General features: G+C 33.5%; 2 protein-coding genes across 5 annotated transcripts in view; both read left to right on the top strand.

Annotated features, from left to right (window-relative positions):
• LOC142341678 (protein rogdi homolog) overlaps positions 1–25,796 on the top strand; it is a 415,549-nt gene that overhangs the window by 3,706 nt on the left and 386,047 nt on the right. The window lies entirely within an intron of this gene.
• Positions 1–25,796, top strand: part of LOC142341675 (uncharacterized) — a 295,913-nt gene that overhangs the window by 252,913 nt on the left and 17,204 nt on the right. For all 4 annotated transcript variants that reach the window (XM_075392816.1, XM_075392817.1, XM_075392818.1 and 1 more), the window contains 6 exons: positions 8,497–8,690; positions 19,747–19,863; positions 22,297–22,461; positions 22,717–22,818; positions 23,157–23,222; positions 23,286–23,381. In XM_075392816.1, coding sequence (XP_075248931.1) covers positions 8,497–8,690; positions 19,747–19,863; positions 22,297–22,461; positions 22,717–22,818; positions 23,157–23,222; positions 23,286–23,381 — 740 coding nt within the window. The remainder of the gene's footprint in view (positions 1–8,496; positions 8,691–19,746; positions 19,864–22,296; positions 22,462–22,716; positions 22,819–23,156; positions 23,223–23,285; positions 23,382–25,796) is intronic.

Raw genomic sequence — 25,796 nt, 5'->3', positions numbered from 1 at the left:
TGAACACTAACAACTTTAGTTTAAAAAAACACAGCTTGTTTTTCTTGTCAACGGAGTTGCGGCTTCGCCGATTCTTCTTATAATCCTCATATACCTTAACTAATTCATTATGCTCATCATTATCTATTTTATTATCATTCATTGATTTAGTATATAGTCTATTAAACTTATCACTAAACTGTTTACCTAAAATATACATTTGTGAATAATTTATAATTTTATTTCTTATTTTAGTATTCATTGTTTTTGATAATGAACCACAAACAGTTGGTGTAGCAAAAGCTGTTGGTATAGAATAAGTAATCCTAGACCTGTTAATGCAACTGATGTTGATGTTGCAGTTGTTGTTATAGATGTAATACTATCTCTGTTATCTCAGCTACGTCAATATAATTCTTATATCTACTTAACTTCTTTTTATAGTATTAGTTTCAGTTTCATAATAATTTCTCATATCTTTTATAATGTTAATATTGTTGTTAAATTTATTATTGGCGTGAATCTTTTCATTTATCAACTGTTCATTGGCAGTTGCAGCATTGCTGATCTGGTTCTCAGCCGCTTCGCGGATTAATCGTTCTGATACTGAAGACAGGTCTGGATTTAGTAATCTTTCACTCGGTGCTGTTGGATTTGTCATGGACTCCGTCATTGCTTTGCTTATTTTCATTAGTAAAAAGTCTTTCTATTTATTTCATTATATCTTCTTGTTTAAAACCATAATGCATCTCAAATCTTGCTTGCTCTTTATTATCAACCAACGTACTTTGTAAAAGTATAGCTATTATATATTGTACTATAACTTTTCTATGAGATTTATTGTATTCTTTCATTTCTCTTAGACCGTTAGTAAACATATCATCTAAATGTATGTTAGTAATATTTTCATTAAACTTATTATCATCAAATTCTTGTTTTTATTGATTATATTTAGAGATAGTATCAGCTGCAACTTTATTACAAAAGTTAACAGTATTTGTGACTTCATTTGCTGATTCAATAAACTCATTAATTAGTTCATCATTAACTCGTGTTTCATTTAGTTGTAATGTTTTAGTTGTAACTTTATCAAAGTCGCCCTTTCTTAGTTCAGTTAAGTTTTTACTTAAAATGTCTATTAGAAGAGGATAATAAGTTATTGTCACAATACTCTTTATTAACAACATCTTTTTCATCTATTGGAGGATGTACATTTGTAATTTTATAGGTATCTTTCAGGTCAATATTATCGTTATCTTCTAAGAATAATTGACGGGCCTTACTTGGTGATAGACTAATATTTGATGATGCTTGTTTAGCCTGATTAAATCTATTTCTTGTCATCTTTGTAATTATTTACAGAAAGATTTTTATTTAATGATTATAAAACTTTATTATTAGATTCAAAGTCAAGCTCGCATTTTAATAATTCCTGTTCATAATACTTACCTTCTATTATCTCTCCATTCATATCTTCTATCTTATAAGTTGGTGGTTGTGTTTTTAAAATCTCATTAACTTTAAACAACTCTCTATTCCAATTAGAAGTGAATCCTTTAGGGAAGATATTACGTTTATCTGCTTTTCTAACATAATCACCAATTTTAAGTTTAGGTTTAATATTCCTATAAAAGAATGAGTATTTAACCTTATCGGGATTATTAGAAGCATCAACTGGTGTCATATTAATTGTTGAATGAATGTTATTGTTATATGTTATGACTGCATCATTTATTATATTTACCCAATTACCATCACCATTGATGAACATTGGTTTATGAATTATATGTAATAATGTTCTATTGAATCTCTCTATAAACACAGCCTTTAAATCACTATAAGTAGAATATAGTTTTGTTTCATATTCTTTAAGTAAAGATTTAAATGTTTTATTGCAAAACTCACTACCTCTATCTAGCCATAACTTGTCTGGTTTTCTATGTTCAGAGCCACCTTGTGGACCTTCTGATAAGATTGTTTTAAAACCATTAGTTATAGATAAACCAGATTTATTCTTTAATGGACTAACCCATGCATATTTTGTGAATATATCTTTAACTGTTAATATAAACTTATAATTATTGTTATATTTACTAAGAGATGATTTGTCTATCAAATCAGCTGACCATGTTTCATCTTTATATAATGGTATTATTCTTTCTCTTCTAAACTTTGTGATTTGAGGACTGAAAACTTCTTTAGTTAATAATTGTTGTTGTTTTTCCACATTTTTTATGGATGTAGTCATGGTTTCACCTATCAACGAAGTTGTGAGCTTGCTCATTTACCATAGTTAAAAACAAAATTATCTAGTTGCTCTTGATTAATAATATTCATAGATAATAGTTGCTTAGATATATCTAGCATTTCATCATATAATCCATCATGACCAGCTTTTGTTTCTATTATTAATAATTCTAGTCTTTCTACTTGATTATTTGGGTCGGCTTTATTGAGACCACTAGCTTCTATTTGTTTATCAGTCTCATAATCAGTTTCTTCTTCTTCTTCTACTATCCCTTGTTCATAATCACTAGTATCACGACGATATATTTCATCTTCACTGGAGGTTGGTATTGAGATAACACGAGAAGTGGGTTCACCGAGACTAGCAAACATTCTTCTTATAAGTTTTGATCTATTACTTTTAGTATCTGCTCTTTGTTTGTAACCAATATCCCTTAGAAATTGTTTTATTTTGTTTTCATCACCTTTTATATCTCTTTCAGTTACATCTTTATTAGTAATAAATAAACCAAAGCCCTTAGAAAAAGCAGAGACTTTACCTTTCATTTTTATACCATCAGGAACTAGAGATACATCTACATCATTTATTTTAAACTTGTTTGAATTTGGATCAACTGATATTAATCAGAATTGTTTATTTGTTTGTTTACCCATTAGTAACAAAATATCAATCATATCATTGTCTACGGCAAAAGTTTGCCCTCTATCATCTTTTAATGTGTGTGGATCGGGTGTGGGTGTTAAGAGGTCGGCCCGTTCTTCAAGATAGCTGTTTTGTTGATGGTGTCCTAGACTCTTTAAAGTATTGGTGTTACTGTCTAGCACAGCCAAAGTTTTGTTTTGAAGAGCTTGCATTGTTTCAGCGTTTTTATTTAAAATTTTAGTTAAAGGATCAAATAACTCTTCTATTTCACTATAATATTTTTGTTGTTTTAATTTATCTTCTAATCTATTTCTTCTGTTTAGTTTTTGTAGTTTATTTAATTCTATGAGTTTATCTAGCCTAGTCTTTTTTTATAAGGTCATTATATAATCTAATAGCGGCTTCAATAAACTTTCTATCTTCCTTAATTTTTAATTCTTTAATATTGTTTATCAGTGCTTCTTATGATTCTTTACTTACATCTAAAGTAGTATTATTAATCAGGGGACCTGCTTGGCTTGCCACCGACGAAGTCTGTTGGATAACCACAGACGAAGTCCGTTCGCAGATTTTATTTAATAAATCTCTTTTGAATAAATACATGTTCTCAGCTAGGGGATAACTTTTTATGTTATTTACATGAAATCTTTTATCATCAAAATTACTTAAACTTCTTTTACTTATCTTAATTGTGGTCATACAACTTCCTACTTTTTGAATCCTACTTTCCTCTACTGTCCTTTCCTTATTATCTATTAGAGCATTATAATATTCCTCGTGCTTTCCATTACTTTCTTTCTTTATTCCTTTTTCTCTTGCGCCATAGTTCTTTATACTATATGTTTTGAGTTTAATACAATAAATTCGTCTATTAATTTACTCCCTAGCTCGTGTTTAAACTTGACAGGGACTTTTTTATTCGTTTTAATAAGAATATCTTGATTAGACAAGTCCATGTGCTCGTTGTCAACATTACCTCTACTATAACTTAAAACTGTCCGTGTCCATATAGTGAAGGTTGATGTCTTCTAGCGATGGTTTCAGTACATCATAATAAAATTTATACATATGGAGTTTACTTAACTCCAATACAGTAGAGACTAGATATATGGGTTTATCATATTGTATTTCTTTTTTATAGAATTCTATTAGAGTATACTTTTCATATCTAATTAAATCTTTACATGTTGGTTTACTAACAGCTTTAAGTATTTCATAATGATTAGTTAGGATCTTGGCTTCTAGATACTTTAATGGATTCTCACAACTTTTACCAAACAATGAGTTATTCATTAACTTATATATATCTTTCTCAGGCTCAGTTTTAGCTTCTGCTCTCATTTTAGTATTAAGTTCAATATAGTCTCTAATTATATAATCTTGTTTAAATTTAATTATTCTATGGACTTTAGTAACCTTTATACCCATCTTAACAACAAACTTTAACATCCGATAGTGTATTGGATGTTCATATTTATTATTCTGATCTAATATTAGTTTCTCACTTTTTGAAGAAGTTGAATGTCTTTGTTTGTATCCTAGTTCATTATTCTCTACTTCTCTTCTATGGGGTAGTAGTTGGAAGTTGCTAGTTCTCTCTTTACATTCATTAGTATATTCTAAATCACAGATAAGCCAATAGCCGTAATCACTATCATCTGAAGTATTTAATACTTTGTCTAGAGTTGCGTTTGAGTACTCAAAATCTTTATATGGTAGCTTTCGCATGAGTGCATAACCGTATAAGTTATTAGCGTCGATGTACCATATGGATCTTTGATCATGCTCTGCCATTGGTGAAACCACTTCGTGGATCTGCGAACGGACTTCGTCCGTGGCAAGCCAAGCAGGTTCCCTGATAGATCTTTGAATCTGACTTCTAATATACCTATCACCCATAACACCCATCTAATAGCCTTTAGATGGGTAATACCCATCTAAAGCAGGTCCCCTGATTAATAATACTACTTTAGATGTAAGTAAAGAATCATAAGAAGCACTGATAAACAATATTAAAGAATTAACAATTAAGGAAGATAGAAAGTTTATTGAAGCCGCTATTAGATGGGTGATAGGTATATTAGAAGTCAGATTCAAAGATCTATCAGGGAACCTGCTTGGCTTGCCACGGACGAAGTCCGTTCGCAGATCACCCATAACACCACATATGCCACCTTTCATTGCACTAATGAAGTCTTTTAGTATTTGCTCATCTTGTATTGTGTCTAATTCAACGTTGCTTAGTTTTAGGAAACAATCGAAGCTGTAGCCTGGTAGACTAATATAATGTAGAGGTTTGAGTTTATATGTATTCATGTTCAACTTAACAAATAGATTGAAGCAGTGTCCTAATATGAATATATCATTCTCAATATATTCCAATGTTACTTCTTTACCTGTTTTATTACTATTAGAATTATTAAAATCATCTACTTCATCTTGGGTTTGTAACTTAGTTGTTAGTGATTATCTAAAATCTTGAATTGATTGATTGCCTAGTTTTTTATTATAGCTATTCTCATCTTTAAAGTATTCATAAGGATATAATGTTTTATTTTAAACTTTATAAACTTTTGCCATTTTATCAAGAGACATTGTCAAGAAACTGTAACTATCTATAAACTTCAATATGCCCACTCTAAACATTCTAGCTTTACCATTAGTACTAGGTAAGATATCAATTCTTCTCCTGCTATTATTCTGTTTAAATATCTCATTAAATAATAGATTAAAGTCATAGCCTTTTCCATTATGAAATGTTACTGGAATGAAGTTTTGATGTTTATAGTTTAAAATACAAATATTACATGCTGGACCTCTATATCTACCTGTTTGGTGACAGTGATCTCTAACTTTATTAACACAGTTTTTATTACAAATGTGACATATATCATTAGCATTATGATACAATTTATCTTCTTCTGTGAATAGCATTGCTTTGTTTATCTTAATGCTATGTTTTGTTTCTATTTCTAATAAATCTCTAACATAATGTTTGATGCAGTCTGGACCAAAGTATGATCTGCGGAGCAGGCTCCCTGACTGGTGTCTGCTATGCCAACTATAGCCAATAGCAATAGGTGCATGTTCAGATATCTTATATGTATTGCTACCAATCTTTCCATCTGTTCCTTTCATGTAACATTCAATATCACTAAATATAACATTATTCACTTCTTGTTGTTTATGTTCATTCTTGAATTTATTTTGTTTTAACTTAGGGCAAGCAATCTTTGGTTTTACTTGGACACAGCATTCATGAGTTTCATATTTATATTGAGAGCTAAACCAATAGGTGCAATTATCACAAAACCAGAACTTTTCATGTTTGGTATTGGGTCTTTCTAGTAATACTTCTACATTTTTAATGAGAGCGCAATGTTCATTCCAGACTAGAATCCTAACATTTTGTCTATCTTTTACAATGTTAGAACATTTCTCTAGGCGTTCTACTTTTGCTATGTTACTATCTTGAGTAGGCCCGTATAACCAAATTTTGATATTATATTTATTTTGGATTTTTGTTATATAATCATATGCAGTTTCATTATATTCCCAGTCATCGACTAGATTATTAATATACTTATTTTCTCTAGTTGCATCTTGGGTCACAGCATATAATGCGGCTGTAGTGCATAATTTTACGCAATTAAAATTATTACTTTTAATATTTAAAATAGCTTTTGTTCTAGTTCTGAGATTTGGTGGTAGTTCAACATATAATCCTATTGATGGTTTAGTTCTTTCTATATTTAGCTGAATGTCAGTTATGCAAAGAAACTCATAATCATACCCATAACCCTCATATGTTTCTCTAGTATTATCTAGCCATTGGTTTAGATACAGTCGATGATCTTTAGTCATATATTCATCAGTTCTAAAGTTTATAAGAGTTGTCTTAGCCTCTTCTTCTCCTCTCTTCTTATAAAAGCAATTGGCCGTGACTTTATATTTTTATGATTTAAATGGTTTAAACCCATCTAATGTGTAATCTATAGGCTCATTAATATCATTAATATAACTACCCGGCTTAGTAATATATAGCTGTCTTTGATTAAAGCTTGATTTAATAGTATAATTATCTGCGAAGCAGGTTCCCTGATTAGCAAAGCTTGGATCAGTTGAGATAACACTTTCTCTCATGTGTTTATTCATGTGAGTTTGTAGACCAATCTGATTTTTAAACTTATCACCACAAACTCAGCATGGCTGGGTTTTAGCTATATATATGCTAGTTTCAGTTTCAGTTTTAATAATATCCTTAGTTTTAATAATATCAGTTTTAGTCTTAGTTTCAGCTTTAGCCCTAGCTTTAATAATATAATCATCTTCATCCGAATTATACACCCTCTCCGAGATTTCTTCTTCTTCAGACTCAAACATTTTCTCCAATAGTTCCTTATGTTTGAGATCGTATGATTGATGCCTGTATAAACCCTTCTTTGATTCAAAGGATAGATTACAGACGTCGCAGAAGTTTATGACACTAGTATTAGTTGATTGAGACATGATGTATTTATTTAGGGAAAAAATCGAAAAATAATTTTTCGAAAAATGAAAATGAAATGCAATAAGTGTAAAAATAAACCTTAGAAAAAATGTTGTAATAATTGTAAAGAATTAGAATATTCTTGTTATGTATGTAAAAATATGATTAAGGTGAAAGATTATATAGAACATTTGGGATATCATTATTCTGATCCTGATCAATGTCTAGCATGTAGTATGTGTAAGGTTTATATAGATTTAGAAATAGATTTACATTATATAGATTTACATTATATAGATTTAGAAATAGGAAATGTAGACTATGTATTTATCTTCATAGATATAGATATGGTCATACTAGAAATCAGTTCAGAGAGCTTGTTTATAAGTATAATTTTCAAATAAGCTAATTCTTCTGTGATGTAGTTTTGGTTTCTATTGATTTTTTTTATTGAATATAGAGCTAATGTATAGTAGTGAATAAAATGGGGGTATAAGCAAGTAGTAGATATATAGAGTAGTTGGTGGAGGGGGCTCGAACAAGTGCATGAAAATTTTTTGAGGTGTTTTTACTATGTAAAAACAGCTCAAAAAATTGAAATGCGCTTGGAGAGCACCTTTTACCCACCACTAAAATATCTAATCTAGTATATACATTTTTGCTTCGTTAAACTTGTAGTTTAATTTGATAATGATCATAGCAGTAAACAACGCTTATGATGACATGTGCATTTGTCCGCAAGTTGTAAAAATTTTGAATCCAGGAGCACGAGTCGAGTTTTCTCGAAATGAGACTTGACCAAAAAGTTAAGCAATCGATGCCAAATGTGAACAACTGTATTTTGAAATCTCACTGATTCAAGTTCTAATGAAAGCTAGGCATCTGATAGCTTGCTTGAATATCAAAAGCTGCGATTGAAAGCAGTCTACCCTGTTCCATTTTGTACCTGTACTAGGGAAGAGGATCTTACCAAAGAAGTAAACGTTTTCTCAACGAGAGGTTTGAAAATCAATCAAAATATGGGGTAACTTTTTTTTGCACAGAACAAAGAAATCTTCCGTTCTGACATGCAGCGCTGATATACAGTACTAATGACATTTCACATGATACATTCATCTGTCCATCATACCTTTTTCAGATGAAGCTTTGAGCGAAACCGAGCTCTCTGCGTCTGAATTTTGTGAAATTGACCCCGAGTCGCTGTACTTGGATGGAGGGCTGACGAGTGCACAGAGCAAAATGGGGAAGAGGGAATGCGAAATGATCTACAAGGCAGGAGACGACCTCAGACAGGACGCACTTGTCATGCAACTATTTGAACTCATGCTTAATGTAAAGAGAATTTAAGTTTCCATTAAATTGTTGCAATTATTAATTCCTCGCATACGAAGCTTGTAGCAATTGTATTAGTACTGCTGTTTTTTACAATCCAACGTATTTGGAATGTATTGCTGTGCTGTCTTTTAATTGCTCTCGGATGAGAGGCAATTATTTTAAACTTGTCTGTCTTTTTTATGCATTTTTTTTACCGTTTTTGCGCTTTATTTCTAGAATAATTTTTGACTTCTCAAGGGACTTTTTCAAGCACTTCTACTTGATTTGTGAGTGATTTTAATTGCTCTCACTCCAAAATAAAGTTTGTTGTTCAAACAAAACCAATTGTTAGAGTTACAATTACAAGGCCCTGATAGCCGAGTTGTTAATACCTCCGTCGACCCATAAAGAAAAATTTGTCTATGCTACAGCCCCTGAATTCAATTGCCCCGCCTGTCATTCGAGAACAATTTTTCCAATGTTAGTCGGTTTATGTTTTAATGTCGGTTCACTTTTTTAGGCTTTTTCACGTCAGTGAAATGTCAAATTAGACTGGTGATTTTAATCGCGCTCCAGTAGTAAAGGGAGCGAAAAAGCAAGTTAGTTTGAAGCGTGATTTTTATTAATTACCTTCAATTAAGTAATTTTTTTTGTTTAAATGGAGTACCTTTAAAGTGGAGTGAGAAGTTGGTATTTGAACAAATTTTAGGTGTTTGAAAGCTAATTGTTACGTGCGGCAGTTTGACTGCTGTTTCCAGTGTTTCTTCTCTTGAGTGCTATTAATATGATACATAATGTTTCTAATGGCGCCTATTTACAACCACCAGCACCCAATTAAGGTTAAACTATCTCCTCAAGAGCTAGCTACCTACCGAAGCCAAACGCTCGACAGTCCTTTGAGAGCAATTTCCCCAACCTTAGTCGTCGATGATTAATTACTTTCGAACGAAGTTTGAAGCGATTATGGCTAACGTGTCTTTTTTATGAAAGCAGTTTTTGGCAACCATTTTTTCTGGATCATTTTGTTGTAGAACATTCTTTCGGCTTCACTTCTCGACTGAATTTTTCACGCTTGACTTGAGTTTTGCATGATGTAAGCTGCGCTTAGTCAGAAATAAGGTTTGTTGTCAAAACGAAAGCGATTGTAAGAAAAGATATCAGAAGGCCATGATAGCAGAGTGGTTAATGCTTTACCCCATTACGACCGGGCTTGGACCCTTCATTGGTCGAAATGTTTTGCTACCATAAAAAATTATCTAGGCTACAGCCCTCTCTGAAATAAATTACCCCGCCTGTCTTTCGAGAGCCATTTGTCCGACGTTAGTCGGATTATATTTATAATAGCTTCAAAATGATGGTTATTTTTTTTGGTCACATGGGTTTTTGAGGACTCTAAGGGGATTATTGGTGGATCATCCTTTTAATGTCGGTTTTTTGTGAAATGAATTTGAAGCAGGAAATGAAATGCGTGTAAACAAAGTGTTTAGGTTAAACTGCTAATTAAATTGAATAGCAGAGGGAAGCAAGTGTATTTTTTAAAAGTCCTTGATGTGGTTCTTCATTATCATCGTTTTTATCTTTTCACTATCTGGGTCTGGTCCAATCATGTTTGGATTCACCGAATAAAATTCTTCCAATATTCTCCAGTCCTTTTGCCTTTACTCTTGAGTGAATTTTTTAATAGATACCGTCAGCCTCAACGGCTATTATTTAAGCGCTCTCGTTTTTTCTAATTCGCTTTTCCTTTTGATCACGTTTTTTTTTGTTTTAAATTAGTCACGATTTTCATGTTTGTCGTCTGACTTGCTTCACTCACTGTTTCAACTAAATTGTTTTTAAACCCATTCACTCAATGAATTGCTTGGGTGCTATTAATATTATACATAATGTTTCTAATGGCACCTATTTACAATTGATTGAACTCATCGACGGGCATCTAATTTTTTTTACTTTGGCACTATTAGTTGTCATAAAATATTATTTAATATTATTTCTGTGGTCTTATTAACTAGTATTAATAATGGCAGTATCATACTAATTTTAAGGACGAATGAAGGCATTTTTTTTAGAAATTTTGATACTTTAGGGGATTCTCGAAGCACTGGGTTGTATAAAAGTGTTGTCAGGTCAATTTTCACATTTCACTCTTGACTAAACTCTCACACGGTTTCACATTTCACTCTTGACTAAACTCACACACGGTTTCAAATGAATGGTTTTTAGGTTTTTTCTCTCATTGAATTATGTAGTACTTATGGTCAATGTCAAGAGCAAAATCTATAGAACCGGGGGTAAACTGATAAAATCCGGTCGTTATGTCACAAAGCATTAGATCATCAAAGTTCACTAGAGCCATTGCTAGCTGATATTAGTAATAAGCTTAATAGCTTTAAGTTTAGAAGCTGAATTAAGTGTAGATTTAGAATCCAACTCAAACTGCTTACCAAATAAGGACCCCTTTTTGACTTTTAGAAAAAAAAGTTCTGTTGAATTCTATCTCCTTTCAAATGCTCTCGAATCAGAAGCAATTATTTTAAACGTGTCTTTTTTATGCAGATTTTTTCTTGACCGCTTTTTGCTTTTCTTCTAGGATAATCTAACTGTCAAGTAATTTTTTCATGAATTGCTTCCTGATTTTCGAGGGACTTTAATTGCTCTTACTCCAAAATAAAGTTTGTTGTTCAAACAAACCCCGATTGTTGGCGTGAAGGTGATTAAATTTCCCCGCCTGCCATTCCAGAACAATTTTTCCGACGTTAATTGGTTCATGTTTTCTGTCTCTGTTTTAATCCTGATTTGCAAGCGCGTCAGCGGCGGTTTTTTGCCGGCTATGATTTTTGTTCTGACCACCACATTTTTGTAACTTTTATCTCGAGAAATTTTGTCACCACATATTTGTATCGAGAATTTGGATAAACAGGGAAAGCCCTTGGGAACTGGTGAAGTCACTCAGAAGTTATCAGAGCGTTAAGAGTCTTTAATTTTGCAATTTACTGAAGCTGTTGAGGAGAAGTAAATTCATATTTTTGGGGGGATTCATACCATTAAGGATTTCATTTTTTCAACTTCGAGTGTTACGTCTCTTACGTGATTGGTTCTTTTGACTGCGTGACGTACTTCATTTAAAATTGACCTCTGCAAATTAAATGAAGAAAACAACTCAAGGGCAACTATATGCATGTTTTACGTCTTCAGTTGAACAGAAAAGTTTTCATCAGAGGTCATGAATTTATTGGTTCCAAATTTTGAACTAATTTTGAATTTTTGAGAACAATTTTTTCTATTATAGCTGCGAAGCTAAGCGGAGCTATTTTGCAGTGCTCTTGGTTTTTTTGTCGTCTGACGCTCTTTTTTGTTTTATGTTGGATCACACAGCAAAGCTGAAAAAGTCAAATTTTCTGAATCACTTCTTCCTCTCACTAACAGCGTTTGCGCTTGTGAAGTCTGTTCTCTTTCTCTCTCTAGCAAAGGTTTTAATTTCGTTTGCGTGATTAGCTTTTGATCATACCTGACTTACCTCACTCAATAAATTGACTTCTGCACTTTAAAACTCAAGTTTAATTTGAATTAGTTTAAGGTCAAATGAACTCATATGTGCAGTAAAGGTCCCTTATAAAAGGTTTCTGTGGAATGAAGTTTAACTAGCTTTAGTAATTTATTGCTGAATGTTTTTTTTTCCTAGCTTGTTGAGTAGCGTCGATTTTTCATCATTTTAGATCTGTATCTGTGTCTATCTTCTCCAGTCAAGGTCAGGCGCCGTTTCTCGGACAGCTAATTATTGCGTTATTTTTTTTTCCTATTTGTCCGATTATTGCTGTCGAGCGAAGTTGGAATGAATTATTGTTCACGTGTTGGTCTTATTAATGGAAAATTCTTGCTGCCTGACAGTTTTGAATTTTCGATTGACTTCTACGCCCTTAACTTTTCTAACGTGTGAGCAGCTGAACTCAAGTGGTGGCGGTTCCCTACTAAAATTCAATATAATAAATTTTGTTGCCTGAATATAATAAACTCTGGTACATGACTATTAGTTTACTGATGACGTCGTTTGAAGCCCTCCTTGGTGAATATAGTTCTTTCACCCAACTGAAGCAGGCTGAAATCGATTGGAGCTTCACTAGTCGGTTGCTCTTTTGTTGTCTTACAGATTGATGTTTTGTTGTCTGACCGGTGATGTCCCCGAGCATAGATTTTGATGAATAGCCGCCTATCAATTGTGTGGTTTCCTTTTGTTTAATAGCCGCAGTCAGCTGCTCAAAGACTATTATTTCGGTTCTTTTTATTTTCGTTCTTAACTTTCTGTCTTGTTTGTTTTTTGTTTTACGTCTTTGTCCGACTTTGACGTTTGCTTTCTCACTTACCTCACTCAGTTTAAACTTAATATAATTTCGAATTTGTTCGCCCAATATACAGAACCAAGAGAGACTAGATAAACCAATTAAGTCCGGGAACTGGGGATTAATGTTTAAAGACATTAAAAGACATTCGTGAGTTGAGTTGCCAGAGCTTGAGTAAACCGCTAAATTTTATTGGCATTGAGCTTATTGATCTCCTATTTAGAGGTTGAATTCACCATTTCTATCGTATCTAATGGATCTGCGGTCCAAATTAGAACAGTTTTTGATACATAGGAAAATTTTGTCTGTCATCAATGTTTTCTCTAATTGTTTCATTGCCAATATTCGTCAGTCTGGTCAACCGCGGCTATTTTCCTGCAATTTCCGTGATATATATTTTGAGATTTCGATGGAACTTGCTTGTATCGGTGCTTTTATTTATGAACAATTGTGCCCAAACGCTGAGCTCATTAAGTCGATTTTTGAAAACCGTTATCTAATTAATCGTTTTGGTTTTTGAGTGTTTTTTCTTTGATTTGTATGTTTTTTGTTTTTGAATTTTTTTTTGAAGTTTTGAGTTTTACTAGTCTTTGTTTTACTTATTACTGTTTTTATCACTAAGTCTTATTAATGGTCGTTGTTTTCGTTAGCTGAGTAATATGTGATTCTAATTTGTCGCCTGAGTTCACAGTACTCGTTTTTAAAAATTTGACACCTGCTTTTCGGAAAATAAAAGTTCTATAAATTTTTTGTCTTTAGTGTTTTTGTTGTGGTTTTTTCACTTAGTCCTAAAAGCAACATTAAGTTCCTTTTTTTAACTCCAACATTTTTGATACTTTAGGGGATTCTCGAAGCACTGGGTTGTGGAAAAAGACTCAGGTGATTTCTTTGAGTTATTATTCAGGACCTGTCCTGTTGTTTTTTTCATTGCGCTTCACATTATGATCTCGTTCTTTGTTGTAAATAATTCAAAATTTTCACTTTTCACTCTTGACTAACCTCACACATGGTTTCAACTTTTCAACTGAATGGATTTTAAATTCTTTCATTGAATTATGGAATGTAGTAATTATGCTCAATGTCAAGAGCAAAATCAATAGAACCGGGGGTAAACTAATAAAGTCCGGTCGTTATGTCAATAAAGCTTTAGATCATGAAAGTTCACTAGAGACATTGCTAGCTGATATTAGTAATAAGCTTAATAGCATTCAATGTAGAAGCTGAATGAAGTGTCGATTGAAATTCCAACAAACTGAACACCAAATAACCCCTTTTTTGACATCTAGAAAAACGTTTTGTCGAATTCTATCTCATTTTAAATGCTCTCGAATGAGAAGCAATTATTGTAAACGTGTCTTTTTATGCATATTTTCTTCTTGACCGCTTCTGCTTTTTTTCTAGGATAATCTAACTTGTCAAGTGACTTTTTCATGTTTTTCATGGTTTTGGAGTGATTTTAATTGCTCTCACTCCAAAATAAAGTTTGTTGTTCAAACAAAAACCTCGATTTTGGGCGAGAAGATAAGAAGGCCGTGATAGCCGAGTGGTTAATGCCGCTGTCGACATGATTCCGAACCGGGAGGTTGGGTTCAAACCTTGCCTTTGTCTGATGTTTTTGCACCCATAAAGAAAATTTTTTTAGGCTACAGCCCCTGGATTAAATTGCCCCGGCTGCCATTCCAGAGCATTTTTTCTGACGTTAGTCGGTTTATGTTTTCTGTTTCTCTTTCACTCCCGATGCGCAATCGCCTCAACGGCGGTTTTTTGCCGGCTATGATTTTTGTTCTGACCACCACATTTTTGTGAATTTTATCTCGAAAAATTGGATAAACAGGTAAAGCCCTGGGAACTAATGAAGTCACTCAGAAGTTCTCAGAGCGTTACAATTCTTTAAGTTTGCGATTTACTGAAGCTGTTGAGGAGAAGTAAATTCATATTTCTTGGGGGGATTCATACCCTTAAAAATTTCATTCTTTCAACTTCGGGTGTCGCGTCTCTTAAGTGATTGGTTCTTTTGACTGTGTGACGTATTTCATTAAAAATTTACCTCTGCAAATTAAATGAAGAAAAAAACTCAAGGGCAACTATATGCATGTTTTACGTCTTCAGTTGAACAGAAAAGTTTTCATCAGAGGTCATGAATTTATTGGTTCCAAATTTTGAACTAATTTTGAATTTTTGAACAATTTTTTCTGTTATAGCTGCGAAGCTAAGCGGAGCTATTTTGCAGTGCTCTTGGTTTTTTTGTCGTCTGACGCCATTTTTTGTTTTATGTTGGATCACACAGCAAAGCTGAAAAAGTCAAATTTTCTGAATGACTTCTTCCTCTCACTAACAGGGTTTGCCCGCGTGACGTCATTTCTCATTCTCTCTCTAGCAAGGGTTTTAAGTTCGTTTGCGTGATAAGATTTCGATCATACATGACTTACCCCACTCAATAAAATGACTTGTGCATTTTAAAACAAGTTTAATTTGAATTAGTTTAATGTCAAAGGAGCTCATATGTGCAGTAAAGGTCCCTTATAAAAGGTTTCTGTGGAATGAAGTTTAACAAGCTTTAGTAATTTATTGCTGATTGTTTTTTTACTAAGCTTGTTGAGTGGCGTCGATTGTTTTTCAATTTAGATCCGTATCTGTGTATATCTTTTCCAGTCATGGTCAGGCGTCGTTTCTCAGACAGCTAATTTATGCGTTTTTTGTCTCCTATTTGTCTGATTATTGTTTTCGAGCGAAGTTGGAATCAATTATTGTTAACGTGTTGGTCTTGTTAATGGGGAATTTTTGCTTCACGGTTTTTACTTTTCGATTGATTTCTACGCCCTCGCCTTTTCTGAAGTGTCAACAGCTGAAATCAAGTGGCGGCAGTTCACTGCCAAATTTCAATGTAATAAAATCTGTTGCTTTGGTATAATAAACTCTGGTACATGTCTAGTAGTTCCCTGATGACGTCATTTGAAGCCCTCCTTAGTGATTATAGTTTCCCCCACCCAACTGAAGCAGGCTGCAATAGATTGGAGCTCCACTAGTCGATCGCTGTTTCGTTGTCTTACAGATTGATGTTTTGTTTTCTGACCGGTGATGTCTCCCGTGCATAGCTTTTGATGAATAGCCGCCTATCAATTTTGTGGTTTCTTTTTGTTTAATAGCCTCTCAAATACTCTCAACGACTATTATTTAGGTTCTTTTTATTTTCGTTTTTAACTTTCTATCTTGTTTTTTTTTGTTTTACGTATGTCCGACTTCGACGTTTGCTTTCTGACTTACCTCATTCAGTTTGAACTGAATATAATTTCTAGTTTGTTTGCGCAATTTACGAAACCAAAAGAGACTAGATAAACCAATGAAGCCCGGGAACTAGGGATTAATGTTAGACTTGACTTCGTGAGTTAAGTTGTCAGAGTATCTCAGAGTAAACCGCTAAATTGTATTTGCTTTGTGATTATTGTTCTATTTAGAGGTTGATTTCACCATATTTATCGTATCTAATGGATCTGGGGTCCAAATTAGAACAATTTTTGAGACTTAGAAGAACTTCGTCTGTCTTCGATGTTTTTTCTAATTGTTTCAATGCCAATATCCGTCTGTCTGGTCAACCGCGGCTATTTTCCTACAATTTCCGTGATATATATTTTGAGGTTTTGAAGGAACTTATTTGCATTGGTGCTTTTATTTATGAACAGTTGTGCCCGAACGCTGTGGTCATTATATCGATTTTTGAATACCGTTGAGCTGAGTCAATGAATAGAGCATGAAAATGATCGTGAAGTTTTTCGGTGCTTTTTTGAAATATTTAACAAATTACATATTTTCATTACAAAAGTACTTCCTTTTAGAACTTTTGTTCTTGTGTGTTTTTTGTTTCCCACTTGATTGTCTGGGAGTAATCAAAAATTTAATGCAATGTTTTTTTTTCATTCCGGCACTATTATTGGCCTTTTTATTGCTCTAGCAGTTCTATTCGTCCTCATGATTGTTTAATGCAATTTTTAGATATCTCGATGCTGATGTTGGCCACCTAAGGAAAAATTCGCTTTGAAAGGATAATTCTGGTGCTGCCCACTGAATAACTACAGCACACTTCTTTTTTGTCCATTATTACTCCGACCTGATATCAATTAATTGATCGAGATCTTCGTTTCCTGATTTCCATTGTATTGCGTAATACATGCGTCAAATGTGAGGGCTTTTTCTAAGAATTTTAAAAAGCTTCGAACTTACTTTTGAATTGATTAATTTTTTCACTACTCTACGTGACTCACAGTTTGATCCAAACGTTACTTTTGATTAGTCAATAGAATACCGTTGTGCTTTTTGCCATTCTTAACTAATTTCTGTTTATGATATAGTTTTTGAATTGATTACCTTTTTCTGTACCATATGCATAGTTATTTCTGCCGTGTTGTTTTGAAATCCATATCTTGGTCAGATGAACGCTTGTACTGCTGCTACTTTTCACGATTTTCACGTTTGACTCTTCTCGTGAATCAGCTCACTCACGGTTTAACTCAATTAAATTTAAATTCTTTCTCATTGAATTAGGGAATGTAATGATTACGGCCAATGCCGAAATAGCAAAATGAAGAAACTGGGTAAACTGCTAATCCCCGGTCATTAAGTCATAAAGCATTTGGGCATCAAAATTCATTAGAGCTATTGCTAGCTGATACTAGTAATAAGGTGAATAACTTTGAATTTAGGAGCTTCATTAAGTATAGTTTTGGAATCTAACTGGAACTGCACGCCAAATTAGAAAACTTTTTGACACTCAGAAAAAAAACTGTCAATTTCTATCTCTTTTCTTTTTTTCTGTTTCAATCACGTGCGTCAACGGTTTCTGTTGCAATCATGTGCGTCAAGCGCGTTAACGGTGGCTTTTGGCCGGTAATTTAACGGCTATCTTTTTTCCTCTGGCCACCAGGTTTTTACTTTTCGTCATGAGAAATGGGTTAAACAGCTAAAGCCCGGAGGAACTGGTAGTCACGAAGAAGTTCTCTTAGAGCCTTACTAATCTCTAAGTATGCTATTCACTGAATCTGTTAAGGATACCTAATTTGATGGTTTTGATAGATTTCATTTATTTAACATCGAGTGTTTAGTCTCTTACGTGATTGGTTCTTTTGACTGTGTGACGTACTTGATTCAAAAAGATGACTTCTGCAATTTAAATGGAGATACCAATTGAAAGCCATTTAAATGCAGCTTTTACGTCTCAAGTAGAATAGAAACGAGTTTTTAAGAAGTCCATGAATTTATTGGTCATAAAAATTTTGTTCCAAATTTCGATATAATTTCGAATTTTCGAAAACAATGTTTTTATCTGATAGATTGTCGTCTTTTTTACTCCTTAAGTTCCAGTCAAGTTCAATGGCGTTTTTTCTCAGACAGCTGCTTTATGCGTTATTTTTTGTGTCTTGTATTGCTCTCGAGCAAAGTTCTAAGCATTTATTTCAGACGTGGTGGTCTTGTTAATGGAAAATTTTTGCTTAACGGTTTTGACTTTTCGATTGACTTCTTCGCTCTTGGCTTTTCCGTTTTGCGTGATCTCAATTTTTTTCTCATTTACAAGTGTCAGCTGAATTCAACTGGTGGCAGTTCACTACTTAAATTGAAGCCCCGCTTAGTGAATATAGTTATCCCCCCCCCTCCCCCGACTGAATTAAACTGTAATAGATTCGAGTTCCCGCAAGTCGTTAGTTAGTAATTCTTCCGACGCTAGTTGGTTATGCTTATATTTGACTTGCATAAAATGGATGAACTACCACATTGAGGTTTAATTCATGCTCTAAGTTGTCGTTCAGGCTATTTTTGAAAATGTGCGATTTGAAACCGAGTATTTAAAATGTTAGAATTTCGAAATCAATCGAATGTTGGAATTGAAATTTTGTACGTCTTTTTTCTACTACATTTCAAGTAATATTCTCATTCGTCTGATGTTTTGCCGGGTTTCTCCGGCAATCTGATGGCGAGGCTTAGTGTTATCTACGTTGGGAGAGAAAAAATATATAAAAGCCGCGAATTATCAAAATTAAGCTGAAGTTTTTTATTAATAGCCGCGAAGCGATAGCTGGGATTATTATTGGCCTTCTCTTGATTTTTACAATTCAAATAATTTGAATCGTCTTGGGGCTCTGCTTTTTTTTTCAAGATCTGTTCACACTTTTCTTAGTTTTTAAGGACAAATTGGTCCAGTGATTTGGGTCACGCCGAAACAGGAAGTTTACTTCAATTTTGAATTAGAGTGAGAAAATTGTGTTTGAACAAAAAGTCGCTTTCTCTATTATGATGTTTTGTTTACATGTGGCAATTTGACTTCGATTTTGACTGTATTTTTTTCCATTTATTTTCCACTTTAGGTATAGTCCTTTTTTACTCAATGAAAATTGTCAGGAATTGTCCTGCTATGTTTTTTTTCGTCAAGATTTTTTTTACGACCAATCACATCACAATCACCCCAAATCTTCCCGATCTTGCAATTTCAAGCGAATTGCGCGTGACGTTTTTTTTTTCACTCTTAGTGGAGCGAATTTTTTTGTTCATTCGGTGTGATTCAGTTTTTGGCGAAAATGAATTCCTCACCCTCAAATTGACTTTTGTTCTTTAATTCAAGGAAATAAGGTCAAGTGAGTGGGTATCACTCCAATTAAAGGTTGTTTAAGAGCAGCTAATAGAAGCAGCAATAGGTTTTGAGCTGCTATCTGCTTCTTTCCTCATGTCTGCTCAACCTTGCTTGTTAACAGATCTGGAGGGACAAACCTGTGATGAAGCACATAGTGTTGAGGAGATACGGCTGTCTTGCCTCGAGTCAGAATACAGGTGCTATTGAGGTCGTACAGGACGCTGTTACCTTGTGCAAGGTAACTACTTTACACTTACCTTTGTACTGCTTTTGATTTTGACAGCTGTCAGTTCACAAATCAGTTTTGCTGATTTTTGTTTGATAGATATAGCGTTTATCAGTGTGGTTCACTGGGAAAGAGTGTAACTTATAACATATCCTTATTAATAGCCGCCCTCATCTTCTCAGCCGGCTATTATAGCGCTCCTATTTTTTTTACAGTTCAAAGAATTTGAATTGTATTGGGGCGCTGTCCTTTTTTTACGACTCCAAGAGGAGTATTGGAGAAGTCCTTTTTTAAATCAATTTTATTGCAGTTATTTTTGAGGCTGGAAATGAAACGCGTGAAAAAATTTGGAGTGATTTTGGCGCTGAACAAAAGTGAAGAGCGGAGCGAAAAGAGAGTGGTTTTTGTTCATACCGCTGTTTTTGAGAGAGCGAGAAATTGATGTGTGAAAAAATTTTGATTTTGTTTTAATTTTAGGCTGGTTTTGGTAGTGGTTTTAAGGTTACTGGAAATTAACATGAATTTTATTATAAGTCGGAGGTTTTTAATGTATTTTGCTGATTTTCGGGCTAATTTTTGCGTTTTTTTGACGATTATTTTGTTTTGCTGGCTCAAATGGGTATTCAAGAAACCCCTTCTACTTGAGCAATTTTATGATAACAATTGGTTACAGTTTTGTGGGTAAGAATTTTTTTTTTTGTTGAGAAATATGACAAAAAATGGAGAAATTTGGAACTATTTTTCTTTATTTTTTGCAGGTCTTCGTTTTTTCTCTTTTTAGCTAAATTCCTTAGCCTATTATGACTTGCCTATTGTTTTGCGAGCATCTGGATACCCGATTGGCTGAAGGGAATTTTTCTTTAGATTTATATGTTTTTGAAATATTAAAAAATTTAGTAAATTTTTCCAGTTTTTCAGTGAAAGCTTTTTCATAATTTTAGCCTAAAGTATTTTTCAAAATTCACATAAGTGGTTTTTGTAAGTACTAGTTGTTTTGATGGAGTTATTTTGGCAGAGATATTTTATTCGGGATCTCAATTTATAACAAAATTTGAACAGATTTTTTATCATATTTTAACAGATTTGGTTTTATTGTTTTTACTTTTTTGTTTCATGACTTTGTTTCAAGATAATCATAAATTAGTGAAGGCAGGTTTTAACTGATGAGTAGTTGGATGGCGTTTAAATCGATTTTCACTTCGAGTTGCTTCCGGAATTGTTCCGGCTATGTTTTTCTTTTAAGATCTGTTCACACATTTTCATGATTTTTGAAGTCAAATTGGAGTAGTGATTTTGGTCACGCCGAAACAGGAAATGGAGCGAAAAAGCGAGTGGTTTTGCGGCGTGAATTTTGTTCGCCCTTATTTTAAAGTAGAGTGCGAAAATGGTGTTTGAACAAAAATTCGGTTTCTCGGTTGTGGTTTTTTGTTCACAAGCGGCAATTTCACTCCGATTTTTACTGTTTTTTCGATATTTTGGATCGGATTTTTTTCTAAATGGTTTTCCCAATCCATTCACAGCTCATTCTAGGCCTAGTTTTTTGTTTGAATTAAATTTTCTTTTCTCGCTAGTTGTTTTGTTGTTCACATGCGGCATTTTGACATTTTGGTTTTTTTTGTTTTTTTTTCTTATTTTTTTATCTGATTTTTTTAAAAATGGTTTTCTCAATTCACTCACAGTCCATTCTAGGTCTATTTTCTCTGTTTAGTCAATGAAAATTCTTTGAATTGTACGTCAGGACTTGTCCTGCTATGTTTTTTACTTCGTCGATCTTTTTTTCGCTTTACCAATTTTGCCGCTTTTTCGACATTTTGCGTGAAATCTTTTTGACTTCTCTAGGCTATTTTCACTCTTCTGTCATTCTGCTAAAGATTCTTTTAAACAGCAGCTGCTCAGCAAAGCAATTCAAAATGGAGAGAGTCAGTATAAAAAAATCAAAGTCAGAAATAGAAACGTGATAAACCTATAAAGCCCATTTTTAAATGCCCGGTACTTGAACTTTTTTCTCATAAGTTTTAGTTACTATCTATAATGCTTATTGCTATTGATAATAGACCCTGTAGCCTCTCACTGAGAGACAAGAGTATGTTCAATTACGAAATGACATCAAAACAAACCGCACTTAAAAAAGTTTTTATACAAAAATCAATTTTTGTTGATATTTTCTTTTATTTCAATCCCAATAGAGTTATGGGAATCAACGCAATCTGCCGGGTATGCTTGATGGTCTCCACCCATGAAAATAAAAAACTGAGGGAAGATGATAAATCGAATAAATATTTATTTGTTTTGTTTTTGACAAGAGGGAAGAGGTCCGTAATAGAATATTTAACCTAAAACTGGAATCGCAATAAAGCTTAGTCATTTGGTATAATTCGACCAATAAAGGGAAGTAGTTCCTGGTTCGGATGAAACTGTTAGATGCAAACTTATGGTTTTCTCTAGACTCAGCACATCTACAACGCGAGGCTCAATCGTAGGAAGGACTACTGGGATAAAGAATCTCTGAAGAGGTGGTTGGAGGAGAACAACCCCCCTTCTCGGATGCCAGCTGTGAAAGAGAGGTTCTTCTGGTCTGCTCTCGGATCATGTGTGGCCACTTTCGTCCTTGTTAGTTGTCATTTTTTCCATCATCGCAAATAACGTATACTGGCATGTTAATCTGTTCCGCCTTTCGGTAGCCTGTGTGAACAAACGAATGTATGGTTTTTAAAACTTATTATGGTTTGTGCAGCCTTACAAGAAGTGAGAATAGCCTCTACAAATAATATATTCCTCTTTGAAGGTGTAAAAATATTAATTAAGGATGGTCATTTTCTGTCAGAGGAAGGGAGGCAAATTTCAAGTCTTGTGTGTGTGATATAGGGAATTGGAGACAGACACTCAGACAATATGATGATTGAGAGAGACGGCACTTTTCTCCATATCGACTTCGGACATATTCTGGGAAACTTCAAAAAGTTCAAGGTCACCTCACTGTTCGAAATACCTTTCATTCAATGGTGTTTTCTTTGAAAACAAAATCAAGTTTTATTAATATGCTTCTCGATTCTAACCATTATTTTTATGGTACATGAGCTCTCTCAGTAAGCACAATGGCACTCGATGGCCATATGCACCTCAGTACGATATGCACCCCTTTATATAGGTAGTGGGCGTGTTATTATAGCACGCGCTTGGTTGTTGCAATTAGTACGCACCCAGCATGCTTTGATGGATCGGGGCTCTCAAAAAGAGTGCAACCATTTTTTTTATATCTTATACAGATCTGTTGATCCGTCTGATTTGGTATTTGTCCTGTTCAGATGATAGCCAGGGAGACTACCCCTTTTTTCTTCACACCTGATTTCGTGGAAGTCCTCGATGGCGCTGTGAGTTTACCATTATTTGATTTCTTCCGTATTATTTTAAAACTTACAGACTTTGAGTTTTAGGGTAGTGCGACGTACACCAAATTCAAGACGTATTTTGTCCAAGCATACATGCATCTCAGAGAGCACGCTCATCTCTTCGTCGCCATTTTTGAATTGGTGAGAAGTTTGGTGTTCACATCATTCAAGACTTACCTGTGCTGGTTTAGTTTTAGAATTTGAACAATTGCGCTAATTTTTCCAACGTTTTTTTTCAAAATGGGAGAATATATATGCGATGCTGGCTTTTTTCTTCAGTCAAATTTTTCATTATTGTTTACGCATCGTAGAGTAAAAAACACCATTTTGTAGGCCTTGGGATCTGGGTTTCATTTATATTAAAAAAAATTAGAAATTTGAAAAAAGGGGGAACTATTTAAAATTTTGAAGGAAAAATTTATGAGGACAAACAGACATCGTTGTAAAATTAATAAATTAAACTATTGACCAAAAATTTCTTAAAAAAACAAGTGGTTTGTTTTTCTCAAGAATTTGTTGTACTATTTTTATCCGTCTCTGTTTCCTGCTGGCTAGAAACTTTTGTGCGAACCATTTTTTTCTCTTTATTAATAGCCGCCCTCATCTTCTCAGCCGGCTATTATAGCGCTCCTATTTTTTTTTGCGACTCGAAGAGGAGTATTGGAGAAGTCCTTTTTTTTAATCAATTTTATAGGAGTGATTTTTGAAGCGGGAAATGAAACGCGTGAAAAAATTTGGAGTGATTTTGGTGCTGAACAAAAGTGAAGAGCGGAGCGAAAAGAGAGTGGTTTTTGTTCATACCGCTGTTTTTGAGAGAGCGAGAAATTGATGTGTGAAAAAATTTTTTCTAAGCGAGCGTAATTTTTTTGTTCAAGTGCGGCATTTTAAAGCAGTTTTTTTCATTTATTTTGTTTACAAGGTTTGGTTACAATTTTGTTTTAATTTTAGGCTGGTTTTGGTAGTGGTTTTAAGGTTACTGGAAATTAACATGAATTTTATGATAAGTCGGAGGTTTTTAATGTATTTTGCTGATTTTCGGGGTAATTTGTGCGTTTTTGTGACGATTATTTTGTTTTACTGGCTCAAATGGGTATTGAAGAAACCCCTTCTACTTGAGCAATTTTATGATAACAATTGGTTACAGTTTTGTAGGTAAGAATTTTTTTTGTTGAGAAATATGACAAAAAATGGAGAAATTTGGAACTATTTTTCTTTATTTTTTGCAGGTCTTCGTTTTTTTCTCTTTTTAGCTAAATTCCTTAGTCTATTATGACTTGCCTATTGTTTTGCGAGCATCTGGATACCCGATTGGCTGAAGGAAATTTTTCTTTAGGTTTATATGTTTTTGAAATATTAAAAAATTTAGTAACTTTCTCCAGTTTTTCAGTGAAAGCTTTTTCATAATTTTAGCCTAAAGTATTTTTCAAAATTCACATAAGTGGTTTTAGTAAGTACTAGTTGTTTTGATGAAGTTAATTTGGCAGAGATAGTTTTTTCGGGATCTCAGTTTATAACAAAATTTAATCAGATTTTTTATCATATTTTACGAGATTTGATTTTATTGTTGTTACTTTTTGTTTCATAGTTTTTTTCAAGATAAATTAGTGAAGGCACAATTTGTTTGATGAGTACTTGGATGGCGTTTAAATGGATTTTAACTTCGAGTCGTTTCCGGAGTTTTTTCGGCTATGTTTTTACTTCGTCGAACTTTTTTTCGCTTTACCATTTTGCCGCTTTTTCGACATTTTACGTGAAATCTTTTTGACTTCTCTAGGCTAGTTTCTCTCTTCTCTCATTCTGCTTAAAGTGAATTTGAAAATCAATTGCTCAGCAAAGCAATTCAAAATGAACAGAGTCAGTATAAAAAATTGAAGTCAGAAATAGAAACGGGATAAACCCATAAAACCCAATTTTAGATGCCCGCTAATTGAACGTCGTTCCTATAAGTCTTAGTTACCATCTCTAATGCTTATTGGTATTGATAGTAGCCCCTGCCCCTCTAGCCTGTCTCTAGGAAACAGAAGTATGTTCAACTACAAAATGCCATCAAAATAAATTGGACTTAAAAAAATGTTTTTGTACAAATCTTTTTTTTCAATATCTTCTATTCTTTCAATCCCAATCATGCTTATTGGAATCAACGGCGGCTATTTTCCGGCAATCTGCCGGGTATGTTCGAAAAGATTCTTTGGGAAATTGAAGATTTCAGGAAAGATAGAGCTCTCAAAATTGCACAAATTAACTCTGAAAGTGTAAAACTAAACGCAGAAAAGTTTACATCTGTCTAAATTCTACTTTTTTGCTCTTCATTCTTCGTATTTCTTCAGAATCAATCATTCCAATATGTTCAAAACCTTGGCAACGTAAATAAACGGATTTCATGAAAGGAACATCACATCAACCCAATTAGTTATTGAAAGTAAAGATGAAAATGTTTTCTTTTTTTTGTATTCTTTTCAATTGCTCTCAAACGTCGTTTGTAACAATTATTTTAGTCCTGTTGGTCTTTATTCATGCGGTTTTTCGCTTGACCAATTTTTGTCTGACCCATTTCAC

This window comes from Convolutriloba macropyga, chromosome 6, assembly GCF_964194025.1.
Source record: "Convolutriloba macropyga chromosome 6, txConMacr16.3, whole genome shotgun sequence".
NCBI lineage: Eukaryota > Metazoa > Xenacoelomorpha > Acoela > Convolutidae > Convolutriloba > Convolutriloba macropyga.
The sequence above is the reverse complement of the archived record's forward strand: the minus strand, read 5'-3'. Positions and strand labels throughout refer to the sequence as shown.